Source organism: Dromaius novaehollandiae, chromosome Z (assembly GCF_036370855.1).
Source record: "Dromaius novaehollandiae isolate bDroNov1 chromosome Z, bDroNov1.hap1, whole genome shotgun sequence".
Lineage (NCBI taxonomy): Eukaryota > Metazoa > Chordata > Aves > Casuariiformes > Dromaiidae > Dromaius > Dromaius novaehollandiae.
The window spans coordinates 46,486,078-46,505,903 of NC_088132.1; the positions used below are offsets into that span (position 1 = coordinate 46,486,078).

At 36.7% G+C, this 19,826-nt stretch overlaps 1 protein-coding gene across 5 annotated transcripts in view; it reads right to left on the minus strand.

Annotated features, from left to right (window-relative positions):
- Nucleotides 1-19,826, minus strand: part of LOC135323513 (peptidyl-glycine alpha-amidating monooxygenase-like) — a 148,924-nt gene that overhangs the window by 70,305 nt on the left and 58,793 nt on the right. For all 5 annotated transcript variants that reach the window (XM_064501932.1, XM_064501931.1, XM_064501930.1 and 2 more), the window contains 3 exons: nucleotides 17,305-17,819; nucleotides 16,018-16,138; nucleotides 7,249-7,306 (listed from right to left, as the gene is read on the minus strand). In XM_064501932.1, the coding sequence (XP_064358002.1) occupies nucleotides 7,249-7,306; nucleotides 16,018-16,138; nucleotides 17,305-17,396 (271 nt within the window). In that variant the 5' untranslated portion in view covers nucleotides 17,397-17,819. The remainder of the gene's footprint in view (nucleotides 1-7,248; nucleotides 7,307-16,017; nucleotides 16,139-17,304; nucleotides 17,820-19,826) is intronic.

Here is a 19,826-nt window from a genome sequence, read left to right on the forward strand (position 1 = left end):
TGACACATTTCTACGTGATGGCCTTTCTGCCAAGCTAAAGTATCACATCTCATTTAATAATTAAAAATAAAAAAAATCCAAGTTTCCACACAAAACTGTTGCATTTTTCTCCCATGTTAAATATGACACTTAGTAAACATTTCAGTGTAACCCAACAAATTTTAGCATAACCAGTCTTTTGACTACTAGCTTCAAAATTTGCACTGGTGACTGAATAGTACTTTTTTTTACTTCTTTTTTTAATTTCTTGCCTCCATCAAAAATTCAAACAAACAGTAACTTAGAGTTAAGAGCCATGCATTGGTTGGAGTGATGTCTTCTTGCCATGTTCCACTTGTAGCAAAATTTTGCTACAACATTCTTAGGACAAAAGTTCCAAAGAAAAGTATTATGATGTATTCTCACTCACATGTGAACTCCTTTGAAATGGAAACCAAGACTAAATTAAAGTTAACACAATCACATTGACCAAATATTCCTCATTACTAGAAACTCGGATGAAGGTGAATGTTCAGTATTCAAACGTCTCTGTTCTTTGTATGATGCCACAAAACCACCAGTTTTGCTTCTCAAATGTTAGTACTCCTGTTCAGTATAGGAGAAAAGTTACTGACATTATACTGTAATAATATTGACTACAGATGTACAACGACGGTGTTTCTAGAAATAAAAAAAGCTATATCATAACTTCCTTTATTCATACTGAAATATGTCAGATACAGGGAATGAGAAGGAGTTTTCCTTCATTTGAGATAGGGATGGACCTTGGAGGGTTTTTAACCTTATTCTTCAGCAGAAATTCCAAAACTTGGTAACTGAGCCACTCCTGGCCTTACATGTGCATAGACACTTACAAGGTGAGTGTCTTCTAGCTCTTGTAAAAGCCTTACATAGGCAGACCATGAAGCTGTAAACCACAAAAACACTATTCTAATGTTCACAGATTTATCTGCATCCCTCAGTACGTGAGGTATGTTCTCAGTACAGCTGAGGAAGAGTTCCTGAAGTGAGTGACAATGTGAATTACTGTCCCAGTCTTACAAGGAAAAAACAAAAACAAAAAACCCACAACAGGGTAGTTTCTAGCCCTGTTTTCTGAAGGCGAGGCGTGCAGTGAGAAATGAGGAAAAGCAGCCAGAAATTTCGGCACAAAACTCAAATTCTAGCTTGAACACATACAGCATGCAGTAGATTGTAAGGGTGTGAGGACATAAGAGGGGCACCCATATATCCTGGGAAGCTGCTGTAACCATCGGCAATGTGAGCTCAAAGGCAAATTCAGTCTGAAAGCCTGTTAAGCAGCAGGCTTGCTAAAGCAGGTGGGAGGAGCTGAATGATGAAAGCTGCCTGCCTCCCTTTGGGACTTTGGGTCACAGGAGAGATGCTCCAAAAGAAGGGCTGAAGCAAGGTTATTCTGCACACTGCATATCCTTAAAAATGGATTCAGAACTGCTAAGCTTGCCAGTATAACTAAAGTCCAAAGTCTACGTAATTTTTTTTCCCTACCAGCAAATTCTGCTCATTCCATAGCCATAAAACAAATCTGTGTTACAGCAAGACCTTTTGTTTCAACATTTTTATCACTAATATTTAATAGCAAAACTATGACTAACTTTTGCATGGGATAGACAATGTGTCATTTGTGTGGACTTTCTGTCTTAGTTTATAGGCTTTTTAAGCTGCTGTTACCAATTTAAGTGAGAAATGAAATTTCTGAAGGAGTTCATAAGCAGTTCATAAATGTGAAATATGATGATCTTTATCACAGAACCTGACACCTGTACGAAATGGACTGTAAGTAACACCTACAAGGACAGCCTTGAAGAAAGGCTGCGTTAAAGGTTAGGCCCCCGTCCGCCGAAGCCACTGCCCATCATGCTGGTCAATGCTGTCTCATTGCTTCTTTTGACGCCCTCTTTTGTACTTAGTTGGATGAGCGAGCCAGGAAGGCTTTAGCTCTCTCTGCTCGGCATCCATTACAACAACATTCTAGTGTATGGATGTGACCTTCAAACACTATTGTAAAATTTATTACAAGTTACAAAATACTACTACTGCTACTAATGGGAAATAATGCACCCCAATTAAAGCAAAATTAGGTTTGTGTGTGAAATATTTGTATACAACTGTTTTAGCTCACATATCTGATCATTCGCACTGAAAGAGTCTTAAAAACCTCTCAGTCTGTCTGTGAGCTTGAGAGCGCTCTGCAGAGTCAGTTATTCTTCTCTTTGTATAGTGATTTTCTTAGCAACCCTCCCAGGCTTATATCAATCTTCCACAATGGGGGGGGGGGGGGGGCGTCGTCAAAGAACGTCATTAAAAAGAAAAAAAAAAAAATCTGACATTGTAACTATAGAACCATACAAATGAGCATGAAATTCAAGGCAAATGCAGTACTTGTCACTACCAAGGCAAAAACAAATCAACCAGCCCACACAAACTATTTTCCTTTACAGCTACAGATACAGACAATTAGCCAATACCTGTATACCGTGTAGGATAGGCGTCGGGCAGCACATGAGAGCACTTGGAGGCTTCCAAGAACTCTGGACTACATAGCAATTGTTCTCTAGATCAAAGAGTTTGTGAGATCTTCAGGTATGCGGCATCACAAGGAAAGAATGGATGAGCCAAAGACTGCTGGCATGCAAATACTCTTTCCACTTCTATCTTATAAATCCTAAGCCATTAAAGGACTACTAGAGAGCAGGAAAATACCAATGAAAGTCTCGTAGACAGGTTCTTCCTCTTTCAGCTTTTTTGCCTCCAACTCAAAGCTCCAACAATAAGACTGAACCTCAAATTTGACTCAGACGTGAGGAGTTCAACACAGATACTTTAATTTTCAAAGCTTTAAGTCAGAAAATATTAAGATGGTAGTGTACACTTGCAAAAATCAGAACAGTGAACAAAAAGCAAAAGGAATCCACAAAATCCCCAAACCACTTCCACTTCAGGTTTGTTCACGTACAGATGTCACTTAAATTGGAACCTATTTTTTAATGCATGGAAAAGTGGCATAAAGTGATTACTGATATGATAGAAGAGTAACAGTTTTAGTGTATATACTAAACCGGAATAAGGTTTGACTTACTTGCCTAACTTGAATTATGAACTCCGTGAGAAACAGGAATGAACAGATCAGAAATGGATGAAGAGGACATCAATTTAATCTTAACAGTGTTTAGTTAAACTATGTATTTAACCAATTCATTTCTAACATGTTCATCTTTGCAAATAACAACTCAGTCATATAACGTCAACACCCTTTTTTTAATGGCTTCCTTCTAGATAATATGATTAAATTCACTTTAAAGAAATATATCAATACATCAATGTTCAGTATAATGGATTAGAGAGACATTAGAGACCGTCAGTTCAGTGAAGCCATTGTTACTACATATTAAGGAAGTTTATATAAGCCATACTAGGCTAACAAACCCACAACTATCCCACAGTCATGTATGGAAGAGAAGCAATAAATCATCTAATTACTACCATCTGTGCTGCTGAATGTAACAGGCTCCCTCTCATTTGTAGAGTATAATTTGACAGATAGGGACTTACCATCAGTCAGTAAGAAAAAGACATTTATTTACTGGTCAGCCATGTGAGTGAAAGTAAGGAGATGAAGATGACAGTCAAATTTCTTGGCTGAGTGGCTTGCTGTCAGACTCGATTCTTATGAGTATCTGTAGAACACCCTTTAGCTATCACTACAGCTCTGTAGTCAAAAGCTGATTTTTATCAAAGCCTGCACCATTAAAGACTCAATCTACTTTCTGGTTTAGCTATTTATCCATATACGCTAATCAAACACGAGGAGGAAGAAGAAATTCTGGTATGTTTTTTTTTAAACGTGACTGTAATCATACTTCCTTAAAAATTTACATATTAATCTCATTCATTGATATCTTTTACATATTAAATTCATAATTGTTTCATTTTAGAGGAGCAAAAGGTATGTATCTAACATTAATGTTAAGTCTGTGGCACAGTTTATCCAAAAAAGCCCCCCCCCAAACAAACACCCACCCCCCGCTTTGTCAGCATTTACAGCCCTTTTGGAACAGAAAAAAGGCTAGTTCAAACAGAAATCTCAAACTTGACAGTTTGACCCTCCACTAAAGAATTTCATATAGTAAACAAACAGCATCTGCCAAAACGTACAGATGCATCCCTGAAAAAGACCTCCAGGGTGCTCTACTCCTACTTTTAGTTGGTAGCAGTTTATCAAAAGAAGCAACTAAGCAATGTTACGTACATAGCCTTAAAATTGATTCTGAACAAGTTGGTCAAGTCTGGTACAGTACTACCCCAGACGTATGGCATAAAGTTATACCCTCTGTCCCCGCGCAAGCATGACTGTCTGTCTACTGGTTGTAAATGCTCAGTGGAATAACAAAACTAATTGTCCATAACTCTTTGAGTATTTTTATGGAATTTACATTTGTGAGCTTTGAATTAACAATGTTTTCTACTTATTAATGAATGTAGTACTGGCCACACGCAATGTTAAAAAGAAGTTCCCTCTTCCAAGGTATTTAAATTTCATCAATACGCAACAAGGGGGAAAAATAGGAAAATAAAATAGAAAAGGGTAAAAATCACAGAAATGAGAAAATATTTACTTGGAAGCACCACATGCAAAGACCTGAACTGGAGGCAGAAAATGTGGGTCCTGTTCTAAGCACTACCACTGACCCATCACCCACACTCAGGTAATTCACCCCTCCGTGTTTCTCCTTCCCTTCCCATGCTTATTCTGTTTTCATCCTGTGTATTCACAGCTGTTCATGGTGCAAGCTCTTCAGAACATATACTGTCTTCTCAGTAGATGGCTGAAAAGCAACCCAGAGCAACAGAAGCTCGTGTTTTTAGTTTCAGAAGCTTCTATCATAAAGTAAAACAGTAATCAGTGAAGGTCAATTCACACACAGCAGTTTCCCAAACAAAACCAAGTTAAAAATCCTTCTTTCAGGCCTTACCTATTTAGGTAACATTGACTATTTGTATAATTTCCCTTGTATTTTTACACTATTTATTGGAAATACAGTGAATGCAGAATCTGCTTAAACCAGATAAAAAACCAGAAGCTACCATTTTAAAAAGAATGATTTCATTCTATGTATATCAATCTTTTATGCTTATTTAAACAACACAAAATATAGGTACGCAAGCAAGCTAATAATTAGTTCCACAATGCTTAAAGATATTAAGAAACAGTTAAGGAAAAACTCCATTAGGCATCTTATTTCTTAGATGATACGTACTGTAAAAATCTCTTACTCCATTTTCGTTCCTGAGAAGTTTTAATTTGCTATTCATGTATTTTATGATAGGTCATTTTGCACTTTTATGTATTCTACAATTGGATAAGTTTGTGCCTAGTCTTTCCAATCAATACACAACTTCTGCTGATTGCAAAAACTCCAATCTGACAAATCATTTTCCACTGAGATCACTTTCCAGTGATTTCACTGAAGTCAGATGGAACTGATCACATGCTAAAGATTAACCACATGCTTGTGTTTTCCTGGAAAATACCAAAAAAAGCATAGGCAATTTTATTTGTTCTGTTTTTAGGACACACAAATATAAGTTTCTAAGTAATGCTATTACGGGAAAACTTTATGTCCACAGAATAGGATTCTTTTTAATTTGCTAATCGAGTTCTTGCTCTCCCCAAAACTCCAACTGACAACTGGAACAGTTTCTTCATGCAGACCTTGTATTGTTTTGTGTTACGTGTACCCAAGCACAGTGATCAATGGAACAGTGACTAAACCTGATAAAAGTCTGATGAAGAACATATAAGCATCTAAACTAAAAGTTTCTCAGTCTTCAGAAATATAAATGGGTTGCCTCACATAAGTCACATTCAGATTTTGCACAAATTCCACTTTTTTTAAGCAAACTCTTTAGTAGGTCATTTTAGATGTATATACCACTGAAAGTATTTCATATGGATTTAATACTGCTAAACACCAAATTACAGAACTACATGTGCAGCCTAATAAAGATTTGAACTGTGGACTCTTGCAACCCAATGAAGCACTAAATATAAACTGCTTAAACAGCAGGTTAGTACACCTTTTTATGAATTACATAAAAGAAGAAAAAAAGCAGAAGAGTCCACTGCAAACACTGCATAGTAACCATAGGCGATCAGACACTGAACACTCAATCCCTTTTATGCTAATCTTTCTTCCCAGGGCCAAGCTCATAGCCAAAATGTAATATTGCAGTTAGGGCCTGACTCTTTTATTAAATAAATATATATATAGAAAGCTTCAAATAAAGTTTACCTTTTTTTCCCTCCCTTTTTCTTAGTTACCACCATACAAATGTAAACAAAACACTATTTTGGGTTAAAGTATCAGTTTATGCAAGGAGATTCATGTGTAACTATAGTCTCATAACATACTACAATAAAAACTATACAAGATTTCCACCGTATTTGTTGTATGTGTAGACAATAGCCTAAAATTTACTGTCAGAGTCAAAGGAGAAAAAGAATATCTATATTTTTCACTGTATTCTTTTATTTCATTCTATAGTATGTTATGATAGTGAAACTACCTTCAGTAAAATCAACCATACACAAGCCTTCTCTCTACCTAAACAACTGGATGTTCGTAAGCAAGGCAAAAATAAAATTAAGAGCACCCAGACCACCTTCTGAACAGATGGCGTTGCTTTCCAGATCTATATGACCTAAGCACGGGCACACTATTACAGTGGATCCTGTTCTTTGCCTGTCATCTTATTCATGCCACAACACTAAAAAAAGGGGAGGGAAGAGGTGTTGATTGTTTTTGTTTTGTTTTTTCCCCCGAAATAGGTAAGATCTTACTGCATTCAATACTGACTGTAAGCGTGGAGGATTTACAGCCTATACCAGCAGGTAAATAAACAGTCTGCTCAGCAGAATGGAATTAAGCATCCAGCCAGAGACAGAAAGCCAATACTTTACAAATGCGACTGTTTGGTATCGGCTGCCAGAGGCATCTGCATGCAGCTCCTTAACTACTATTACTCATGAATCTCTCCAGACACAGTTTGTTATCTCGACTTTAAGTAGCTCTCTCTAGTTTGTTTCTGCATTAGTCATGATGAATGCATTTTAGAAACTGACAGACAAAGATTAAGTTGAAAAGAGTCAAAAAAAACCCCAAAAAACAAAAAACTTCTATTTCACTCTTCAGTGGCTTACTTAGGTTTTTCCAGTCAACCAACACTCACCTACATAGGCTTCATCATCCACCAGGAGGGGTAGTGACATGCAGAGGTAGGTATCAGACTATTAAAGACACAAAAGAACAGAAATTACCTTAAAAATCAGGCATTCTTAGAATGAACAGAAGCATCAAAATTCTGTACATTTTCTGAAGATGACTGTGGTAGAACTAAATAAACTGGTATGAAGATTGCACTCTTATGAAACTTAGCACTGAATTTATTTTGCAGTGGTTAAACAGTCTGCTCCCACCCCCAAATTTGAAGGGGGTAACAGCACTCTCCTGATGGTTAAAAATATACAGGATAAATCAATGGGCATGCTATATAAAACAAAAAGAACTATTCAGCTTCTGATTTAATTTGCTCAAGATTGGTATGCTCCACTCTCTCAGTATTTATAAGCTCACTGCATTCTAAAAAGAAATGGCATTTAATTGCTAAACACATTTTTACCTAAATCAGTATTTCACCCTATTCCAAGATCCACATCAACTAGCCCATAAAAATGTAAAAATGTTGTGCCATTGTAACAGCAATCACAGAAGTATATTTATTTTTGATTAACACATCTAACTCCAATTACAATCAACAAAAATATTCTTCACCGGACATTCTAACAAACTTCACATACCTCTTAAAATAAGGAAAAGGAGTAGAATTAGTACAAAAACTAATTTGATTTGTGATTGTCTTTGAACAATATATAGGACTATCAATTTCCAGGGGCAACTGCACAGATGATCCCCCATAGGTATAGTGTAATGGGCAGTCCAGGCAGAAAACATATCAAGAATACTGTCTTCAAGATGCTACAGTTGCCTTGGTTGGCTAAAAGGCTTTTGGCTTGAGTTTAAAATGTTCGACCTGTCAACTCTAGCAGTGTTTCAGGATTAAAAGATGAATGAATTAAAATGCAAACACAGTGAACTCTGACCAACGGCCACAAAGAAAATCCAGGTTTTCCATGAATAAGCACCATGACTCTTTAGGAAAGAACTCACAATACCAAATACAGTCCTTGAAAGCAGTAAAACCATAACTGGGCAATCCTATTGAAAGGCTCTTATGCTGTGGTCTTCGTCCATCAACAAAACAGTCAGTAATGTGCTGGTACAACACAGTTACAGTTTGCAAATGCATATGAACTACCTGAAACCAAGCAATGAATATCTTTGTCTCCTGAATGCAGAGCAGGTCCTACAGGAGTATCTAGAACACCATCTGCTTTACTAGGACATTTTGCTGAAGATATTGTACAATATATGGATTTCTATTAAATGAAATTAGTTCACTGCCATGTTGTGTTTATATGCAACAGAGTAATCTATAAGGCCAGCAATATGGCTTTCAGGGTAACAGCTTCACTATTAACTATTTTAAACTTTTTTCAATCTTAAGGCTTTTAAAGAAAAAAAAGATCATCAGTACTTGCATCAGGTATAGCACATCCACAAACTCCAAATCTGATAGGACTTTCACAAGGTTTGTGCAAAACAGATGAAGTTCTTGCTACAAGAAGCTTCAAACCTAATTTAGAACAGGATGCTGTAAATAGACTTAAACAGTTAGATGCGACTGAGGGGGAAGGACAGGTACAATGGTGATAACAGTATGTGATTTCACAAAGCAGTGATGTACACAGATAAGAAGCAGTTTTTTGTGTTTCTTTGCTAGAAGATGAGAAAGATGAGCAAAGGTCAGTAGACAATTGATGTAAATGGCTTTGTGTACCCTAGATATATGCATTTACAGAATGAAAGTTGAACATTTGAAAGCTTTCAAAGAAACTGAAAAGGAAATATTCTACCTTTTTTATTTTCTAGGTTCAGAACTACATTAAAAAAAAAAAAAAACACACATTTAGGACCCAATACCCAAACTTTGAAAGTCAACAGCAGCAATGCTTGGCAGTGTGGTAGTAATAAAATTGTAGATTTTCTATTTTTATCATAAATTGAGTTTAGTAACGGAGACAGTCTAGGCTACAAACAAGGACTAGATGTATTTTTGGAAAGTACTGTTTGCCCAAATAAGAATTAAATTAGTTAAGAAGAAGGTATAAGGGCTTAACATAGGTGTGATGAAATGAGATTCTATACCTTGTGTCATAACATCTGCACAGGTAAGAGCCTAGATCAACTCTTATTTTCTTCTCTTTCATTTTTTAATCAAAAATTGTTAATGGGAAATTGCAGGTGTATTAAAATAGGCATCATGCTACTCATTTATCTTAGCTATTACAGAAAATCAATGATGCATCTCTAACCAAGTGCTCTAATACATTGACAAGTAGTAACTGTCCCAGTTAAACTTTTTTCTTTCATGTTCTTTCTCCTCCCTCTTTCATACTGAAATACTCTATGTTGTATAGCTTAGAAAAGTGCTCTTAGGTAATCTGATGTGTGTTTAGGAAGGTTCAGATTTTAAAGAGAGCGAAAAACTAAAAAGTCAGTTACACCTGCTGCTCTGGAGAAGAAACTGAAAAAAAAAATCTAAGTTTTTTACTTTCCCCCCATTCTCTATCACTTGTATTGCCTTATATCAGCTAGTTCCTGGCCAGCAGTTCCTTTAGCATAACAAGCCTACAGATGATCAGCACAGGCAAACCACTGAACTGCTACAATTGCACATCACTCAGTATCGTTCCATCTCCCTCACCCCCTTCTACTGCTCCAGCCTGCCAGCCCATATTATTTCCCAGCAAGTCATCTCCTCTTCCTCCCTATCCAAATGTATTTTTTGAGACCAGAGAAACTAGGATATAACCCCACAAAATCAACCTAAATGTATTTCCTTTCAAAATGCTTCCAATAATTTCTAAAAAGCCAAGGAGCATATTTGAAGAGGAAAGAAAAAAAGCCAAGATTATAGATGGGTTAAAAAAGGAATCTGATAGATTGATGACCCAAAGAATGACCAAGATCTATTAAACATGATTGTCTGGACCAAACCTCAAAGCCAGGAACTTTTCTTATTATTGGAAGCATGAGAGCATGTTTTAGTTACTGCAGTGCCTACTCTCTTATCCCACTTCTTATGCTCTTTCCATAAATATCTGCTATTAGGTCTAGTCAGAAAAAAGATTGCTGGGCCAAATGCATAATGCAGTCAATCAACGTGATCATTCTGAAGTCTTCACCGATACCGACATGAAAGCTTGCCCTGGCATAGTCAAGCGTTTTCAATTTTATTTCTGATGTATGAGCCAAGTACTACTTAGCTACCAAGATAAGATAAACAAATGAGTAATCAGCTACTGGATCCAGCAAAACAGATTCTGATAGTTGATCTCAAATTGTCAAAATTATAGCCTTCACACACAAAAAGAACACAAACATCCTAACATTAAAGCATTAGAAGAGGCATTCAGTCTAGAATCAACAATAATTCTGCCCCTCTCTCTCTACCTCATCGTACGTATGCCTGTGAGCATAACGGCACATATTTGATCAGCCTTCAGAAAGAAATTACTGCTATGTAAACCTCAAGTATTTAAGAAACAAGCAGAAAAAAAAATTAAATGCAATTGCTCCAGTATGCACAACTCCACCCCATTCAAGCGTTTTCAAAAAACATGGAAAGAAAGTGAGCAGAACTCTGAAAGTGCCACAGTCTGACTTTTAAAAGCATACTGGCAGAGGAAGAGGAAAAGAATGCAACAGTATTTCCTTCCCATTTCCTGCCACCACCACCCTTCTTTAAAACCATTAATCATGGCCATCACTAAAAATTGCATTGCTTCTTAGAAATTGCTGGTATTGATATTTGCTATACCAGCATCCAAAAATCAGTCAAGTAACCAAATTTATTTTTTGTAGAATTTCACCAAGTTATTCACACAATTTTCTCCAGAGTCAGTGCAAGTCTTAGGATCTTGGGATAAGATCCCCACTTGTATTTTGATAGTGAAGGGAAAGAAAAAGGTGCCAATAATTTCTCCATGCTTGACAGATCAAATTTTCTCCTTGTTTTATTACATTTATATAGTACGCATCTGTATTATAGGTATTATACAAAACAGTTTTAACTGTAGTTTTTTATAAGTATAGTATATATTTATGCTTTATAATATTTATTATAAATTGTAGTTTAAACTAAAAAATGAAATCTACAGGTATTCAAATCACGACCTATGGGTGGAAGCTCAAATCGAGTAGTTTATAAAAGACGTGCAAAGCCCATTAGACAAGAACTTCCCCCCAACACATACCCTTTCCACACTAACAGTATCCCACCAAATAACATCTTTTATCACTTTTTACCAGTTCAGTAACATTTATGACATTTTAACTGTACATTTAAGAACTGAAACGATACTGTAACAAACTAATTGAGCAAACTGAGTTCAAGTGAAAGTAGTTTGTCCAGCCTCAAATACATAATAGTAATTAATTCAAAAAACCCCACCCCTTTTAACCAACACAATAGCTTGAGATACAGTATCCACTGCTCTACAGTTTTTTTTAATCATTATTTCATATCTGATTATTAGCAAACATATTCACAACAGCAAAACAGCGTTACTGGCTTGCAAAGCTGCCAGAGTAAACGTTTTCAAACTGAGCTGATCGCGTCTCTTCTGGGAAAGGAAAATGCTATCACTTTATTTTTAAATAAACCATCCTAGCGCACTATTAAGCTAGTGTGCAGAGGCATAATTTTCTTATAACTATCTTAAAGAATGATTATAGAAGGTTTTCCTCAGAATTGAAGGAGGCCTCTGGTTCTCCTCTCCACAGCTCCTAGATGTGCTCCAGCGCCACAGCACCCTGAAACTATTCTTTGCACTATATACTTTGCTGGATTTTTCCCACTTTGTAACTGGAACAACCATTAAGAAAAAACATAAAACATTTAAGTACTGCGGATATTTTTTCGCCACTTAAGAGAGGTGGTACTGTTCAAAAGCACCAATGAACGTAAAACACATTTATTTACCAAGCCAGAAATCTACTTTACTGATTTTCAGATGTGTATTGCTTGAATGCACACTTCAGTGACCCCCTGCTCACAAGGAGCACTTGGGACAGTTTCACATGACTGCTCATGTTGGGCACTTCTGCTGAAAGAACGACCTTCCCAACTCAGCGCCAGATTTTCACAGCTAGAGGACTCTTCTCAAGCCACGTAAGGGGGCACTTCTAATGGATTCCCCCAAGGGGTGTTTCCAGCCATAGAACATAAAGCAAAAAACAGAAAAATCAAAACCTAGAAAGGTCACCATATTCTATAAGCTGGAAAAAATTTGAATTATTTAAGAGAGGGCACAAAAAGCACTGCAACCCCTGCCATGCCTGAAGTACCAACATACTGCACAGATTGTTTCACACACCTATTAGTTCTAGTGGTCACTGGAAAAAAACAAAACAAAAAAACAAAACAAAAAAACCCCACATTTATCATAGCAATCTTCCCCACAGCCTAGATAACACGTGATACATATGAACTGAATTTAATGCAGCTTTAAAAGATATATTTGAAAAGCTAGACCACAAATTCTGTTAACGTAGGGGTGCACAGATAACCTACAGATACAAGGGCAGATGTCAACCTTAGCTCTGGCCATGTTCAAATCATCAGGAATTATACCACCATCACCATTACATGGTGTTCTCTAAGCAGGTCATACAAAATCTCCTCCTCCCCGCTTCTCCTGCTATTTGAACATTGCCCATATTTCCTTTGAGGACCAGGCTTACATTTTAGAGTTGAAGCTGTAGGTTAGCTGTATGCCTCTACACTAGGAGAATTCAGTGATCCCTACAGTAATCCTTCTGAAACAACATGAATGCTTGTAATACAGAAACACCCTTACTGGTAGGGCCAAAGATTCATCTCTGTTTCCAAGGAATACACACAGATGGTTAGGCTTTTCAGAATCCAAAGAGGTTAATTTTCAGTATCTGTTTTCAACCCACAAGAATTATCCAGGAAGCTCAAGGGAATAAGGCTGTGCTGGAATATCAAGGACTTTGGAAAATAAAATTAAATGTGCTTGCCTACAGTGATGCTATGGAAGCACTCAACATAGCAGTAAGGTTATTTCAGTACTGTCCTTTCTTTTTCCAGCTTGGAGCTATTTTTGACTAAACAGCCAAGAAATTAACCCCTTCTAGAACAACTGATGTTCACGTGACCCTTCTGACCACGATTTCATGAATTCTTTGCTTGAACACTACATTGACTTGTGCCCAACTGAACAACATACATTGTTTACATACTCAACATCTTCAGTTACACAAAACAGCATCACAAATGAGCACAATATTTTACTGTATCTTTGTATAATTTTCTTAAAAGATAAATTATTAAGATATATAGACATTAAATGAGCAAGTAGATGTTTTTAATCAAATAGGAGACTAAATTTATCTTGATTTAACAGATTCGCTAGCTTTTATAATGAGTTTAATCTCAGTAATCAATACAGCCTTGTTTTTTGGCACTGTAGCTATTCAGTTGTCCTCTTGAAGCCTTTTCCATCTGCACTATTACTTCTGTATCTTTCATGCAGAACATTAAAGAAAGTTCTTTCCCATCACATAAAATACATCACTCCTGATTCCTCAGATTAACCAGTTGCTGATCTGAATAAAACTTCTACTTCTCTGCATCAAATTACAGCACAGCAATACAACCAAAACACCAGATATTCTCTTCACAAAAAATGCAAGGGAAGAACAGATAGCATTAAATATACTGATGTGATTCTAAACCTACTATTTTTAATTCATTCTCATATTCAGTAATTTATGCTTTCCTTCCCCCCCCCCCTTTTTTTTCTTTCCTACACAAATAGTTATGATTGAGAACTCAGGAACTGGAGTTGGGTATTACCAAATAGTGACACGTCTCCCAAGAGCTCACAATAAAGCACTTAAAGTGCCCCTGTCCATTTCATTTCATGTTTAATTTTGGCATCTTTCACAACGGGAGACAAACTTGCTGACAGACCCTGGCAGTATGAACCCCTCCTTTTCCCATATAGGCTCCTATATAACAATCCATACGGACAACTGGAACTCGCAGCAAAGCCACACTCACTAAGCCCACACATCTGTCCTCAATTAGGGCCAAGAGGTACACAAAAAAGATAGCTAACAAGCAAGAAGGCACTACATAAAAATTTCCTCTGTCAAGACAACTGCTTCCCTTCCATGATTTTTCTGCTACAAAGACAAACTAGCCATGCTAGACCTATGAAGCTGCCGGGAACTCCCTGCTGTGGAGTGCAAGAAAATGAAAATCGTCTTTTCAGCCGTTACTTCTTGTTGAGCATAACAACATTTAACTCATCTAAATAGGAGATAACTTTTCTGTGTAGTTAGTGTGTGGCACTGCGTGGGGGGCAAGGGGGAGGATAGAAGACAGAGAGCACGTGAAACATGAGCAAAACTTAGAATATATAAAGCTAGTTATTCATTATTTCCCTTACCTGTTTAAATTGTGTCCTGCTGCTCTTTTTTGCCATCCCTCCCCCAAATCTTAACTAAAGCATAAATGTTAAGTTGACTGTCTGCATGACTTCTTTTGGATACAGGTCCACATAAATGAAAAATTTTTTTTCTCTTATTAACCTACTACAGTTTTCTCAAAAGAAAAAGGGGAGGGGGACAAAAAGAAAAAGTGAAGTAACCTAACTCTTCATGGTTAATCGTGTTCTTAGCTCTTCAACTAATGGTTCCTAAGGCTGGATCACAAAAACACATGAAATTCCACATATGCAGCCTGATAAATGGAGAATAGTTTTCACTCTTTCTGAAAGATGATTAACATTTTGTTGCAGATAGAGATTTTCTAGCAGAAACTACATTTCTGTTCTGCACTCACTGGAATGACACAGCTTGCTCCAAATTACGTTTCAGAGGGGTGCTCCCCAATAACCAAACCCCTCATTTTTCCCTTCTGTTTTTTTTTGAAAGTGCTATCTGCAACAATGAGTCATCAGCTACTGCAGCACAACATCATGTTCTTTCCAAGCCTCTGCAGCCCTTTAAAAGAAAAGTAAGGTCTTTTAATGACATATGTAATTCCCTGCTTTGCCAGGCTGTAAAAAACAATCATTTTCATCTCACTTAATGAAACTACCTGCAAAAGTGACACTAGAAACTCAGAATTTTATGTGATTCTTAAGAGATACTCATGTTAAAAATCTCAATTTTCCTCATTCTTACAGATTTGGCTCAGTAGAAGATAAGCAATTTAATATCAGAAAGAGTATATTGTTCTAAGTTGTTTACAGTAGTTTTCCTAGGATATTTTAAGAGTTTAAAATGCTGGGTCATAATTATTATCCTAATGAAATGCTTTCATCAGTCTCTCTCAACTTGCCTAAGCTGTGGCAATGTTCAGTTTAACGTAACTAAATGCCGAGGCAGCATTTGAGATTTGGTGTCACTGACTATAAAAAAGAACAACTATGTCTTAGTAGCACAGCTGGAGATATTTCACTTTAAAAAAGTCATTCTCCTTGTTTTAACATATTCTGCATTGCTTTCAATATTATTCCACTGCTATGCCCTCAGAATAAACTTCAGCATTTCAGTTTATGAAACCAACATACTACAAAAAGTTAATCAAGCGAAAAGACTTTTCTTTCATTTGAAGCAACTTTTCTGATCTCTGCTCTTCTCTGGCATATACTGGCATATCTACGAAAGCTACCCTGTTTTATCCTGCTCATTTGCTATTATTGTAGGCAAAGTTTTTTTTTTTTCCCTTGCTTACAAAATGAAGAATAAGTGGCAATAAGGAAAACTGCATTTGTCTCACCTGCTTAGGAGTCACCCCAGGCATACGAACATCCAGTGCAAAATCTGACAGACCAAGTGAAATCACTGGCCTGTTGCTTCCGAGGCATTCATTGGAAAGAGACCTAGTGGTATCTTTATACCTTAAAAAGAAGAAGGAAAGACTTCAAAAATACTGACTTTTGTTATATCCTTCTAAAAAGATGGGGCTTCAAAACAAAGTTTAACAACTCTGAGTGACTCCCAAAGTGATTTGGGAACTTCACCCCTCCGTCAACTCAGGAAAAACATCTTCGTTATCAAGCATATTTTGAAGCAGCTCCGACGAACAATCAGAGAGACTAGCTTGGAAAGCATTAGGTTAAAAATAACAGAATATTAAATGTAACCTGGCAGCTCATCTAAATAATAGTCTGAGATACATCTGTGTACAGATAAAGAATCAATTCACAAAAATATTTCAAATGCTGTTAATTATTCAAGATTTTTTTTTCTTTATGACTACATACCTGATGTAGAATTCAATACAGATTAAATCTAAATAATGTGCAAAGGGGAAATTTTTAATTCCAAACACTATGTCATTAACAGCAAGTCTGTCTTCCCATTAAATGCCAAAGTAAAACAGTAAGTTTTACAACTTCACATGATTGTTAAGGAGGTCTGTACTGAAGGCAGCATAAAAGGAAAAAAAAGTAGATCACTATGAAGAATAAAAGATCTGAGACATGATGCAACCCCAATATCAATTCTGAATAAATACATATAAATGACACTAAACTACAATGCACAATGTACCTCATACACAATAATACACTTTTTTGAAGAGTTAAGAGGCTATTTCTCTTGTATGTGCTACCTTCAAATTTGTCTACGCAACTTTACATTCAAGACCCCAGAAAACCCCCGGAATTCTCTCATTTTAAGCTAGTTAATGCTTTCTCATTAAAGCGCCATCAGTTTATACTGCAAATTAACAGGGTAGGTGACATATATTTACTCACTGTGTAAAGTCTCAAATACACCTGTGGGGGTCTATGAAAATTTCTGTTAATTACTGTTTAATCATTCTAATACAGAAAATTCACATTTTAGAGAGCAATCTGAGGATAAAACAATAGACTTCCTGTCTTTCACATGACAAAAGAACGCCATTTCAAAATTACAGAAAAACTGTTCAGAATAAGCCAACAAATATCATGCACATTTTTAGGCAGGACATACTTTTTCATACTTCCATTATATAATAACGGACGGCAGCCCTAAGAAAGCATGCATTCAAAACACAAGGTCTTCCTGCATAACCCACCTCTTGAAGACAGAAAGTGGGCTCCTGAACCCCAAACAGCTGTTTTGAAAAACAAGAAACAGTATTAGCAGGTTGTTAACGAGGCCAGCCATGTCCACCCTGCTGTTCCTGGCCCGATTAAGGGAGCAGAAAAAGGGCAGCGCAGCTCTCGGCTGTGATCCTGACAATTAGGCAGCAGCAGCGATATCAATTCACTACTTCATTATTGTGTGCTCTGCAGGCATCCTACAGCTTTTGACAGACCATCTGTCTTGGAAGGTGATGCACTGTAAATCAGGAAGGTGGATGATGCTATGTTGTCTTTATTATTAGCTGTAAAAATCTGTTGAAGAATCTTCCCTTGCAGATAGATGACACTGTACTTTCGTCCACTTAAGGAGCTGAAGCGGAGTGGCACTCCTGATGCTTTCTCCCCATGTCGTACGTACAGTGAAATCTGCAGGTTACTTATCAGTCCAGAGTGACAGAGACTCTAAGTGGCATCACAGAAACCCACATCAGTCATCCTTCAGAACCTGCAAAAATAGAAGCAGATAAAGGATGACTAACACATTACAGCATTAGTTCTCAGCAAATCCCTGCTGAGGCTTTCTAATACATTAGTACTTTCACAAGCTTTAGCCCAGCCCAGTGAAGAATGCACCAAGTCTGTTGATTCCTCCCTCTCCTCCCCTCCCACCCATAGAGACAGAGAGACTGATATGTTTAATATTGATAGGCAAAACTCCCACTGGAATTCCTACTCTGCATGGTAGGAAAAACATCAGAAAGCCTAATACGCAAAAGCGAAAGCCTGGAGTATTTCCACACACACAAACTGCAATGTGCCCTACAAGCAGCAAAAGCCAGCCAAACAAAACACCCCAAGAACCACCACCCACTCGCAGGGCAAGAAACAAGATTTCTAAATTCTATCAGCTAAGATTAAACGTTTCAGCACTTCTTGCAGGCTGACAGAATATTTTATTTTTAATACAACTGGAAATGCTGCACAAAAGCTACTACTGAGATCAATCAAGCAGCTTTACATATTAGTTGAATACTGCTTTTATCGTTTGTGTATTAAGGTTACTTCAGCTTAAGCCATTACTCTCCTCACTGCATTAACTTTAACCTTAGCTGCCCGTACATCTCCTTCTAGTTGATTACGCCTTTTGTTTTTATTTTTAAATTTTTAAATTTTAAAAATTTTAAGTATGCTAAAAAATAACACTGCAGTAATGAGTGTGTTACCAATGACATATACTAGTGTTTTTATTAAGCACACCAATTCTGGCAGGAGACAAATTTCAGATCGTAAGTAAGATCAAAATCTTTAAAATGTATTATTTAGTAATTCTTATAAAAATAAATACTTAAGGAAAAAAACTCCAACCCTATCTTCCAGTCCCTAGAAACCATGGTCAAAATACAACTAAAAGATCAAATAGCAAAGAAGAATCCTGAAATGAAACAGAATTATCACGTTTAAGTAAATCTCTTCCATCTCAATGTGAGGGCGCATGCACTGAAAAGGCTTCTAATGAAACGGAAGTGCTCAGATCTATACTAAAAGCCATGCTGGCAACTCACCAACTGTTTGGCAGCTATACTAGATCTGCATTCAAGTATTCATAAAAGATGCACATAAAAAAACTTGATTATATTAATCATCATTAAACTTGGATATTTCATTAATTTAAGGATGACACAAAAGATTCCATCACAAACAACTAAATATAGACTTCATCTTTGTTTTCAGCTTGTCAAAAACAGACCAAAGCTGTCCAAAATCATTCATGCAAGCAGTGATGCAAGACTCATTCTTTCCATTTACATAGAATTGAATCTCTTCACTTCTGTGATCTATTGATCAATCAATGAAATTGAATTCAAAAATGAATTCTGAGATATTACAGTATGCTATGATTTGATTCATTGGTTTCTATGCAACAATTTTGAGGGTTTTTCTGTTTTTTTTTCCAATATGCTTTTCTTTTACAAGCATAACATGGCTGAAGTGCTTCATGTTTCCCCAGACATATCTAACTAACTTTCCAGCTATTTAGCTCTTTTCTTCAGAAGAAAAAAAAAAACACCTTGCACAAAGTAGAAATGGTGAAGAAACCTTAAGACTTGAAACCGTATTTAACACATTTACTAAACAGTATGAAATCAGGAGCTGCTGATGCTTAGAAATCATGCTTTCTCTTACAGTACATATGGTAGGTGCATTTGACAGGCAAGAGCTCTGAAGAACAGTGGCAGAGAGAACAGATTACATTGCAACATTTACAGAGTTACAATGCTTTAACTTAAAGTTTTGGAATCTGAAAATATATTTTTGAGTGACTGAGAAAGAAACAGGTGCTTCCTATTTTGTCCAACTTCATGGAGTCAGAAATCATTTATACCGAGTCTCTTACAAACATCTACTTGGCATGTGCATTACCAGAAGGAAGCTACCGAGAAACCTGATCATTAATATGGGTGTTTCCATGCAGCAGCTTTCAATTCCCACTGTAGAGTTAAGCATGGTAACA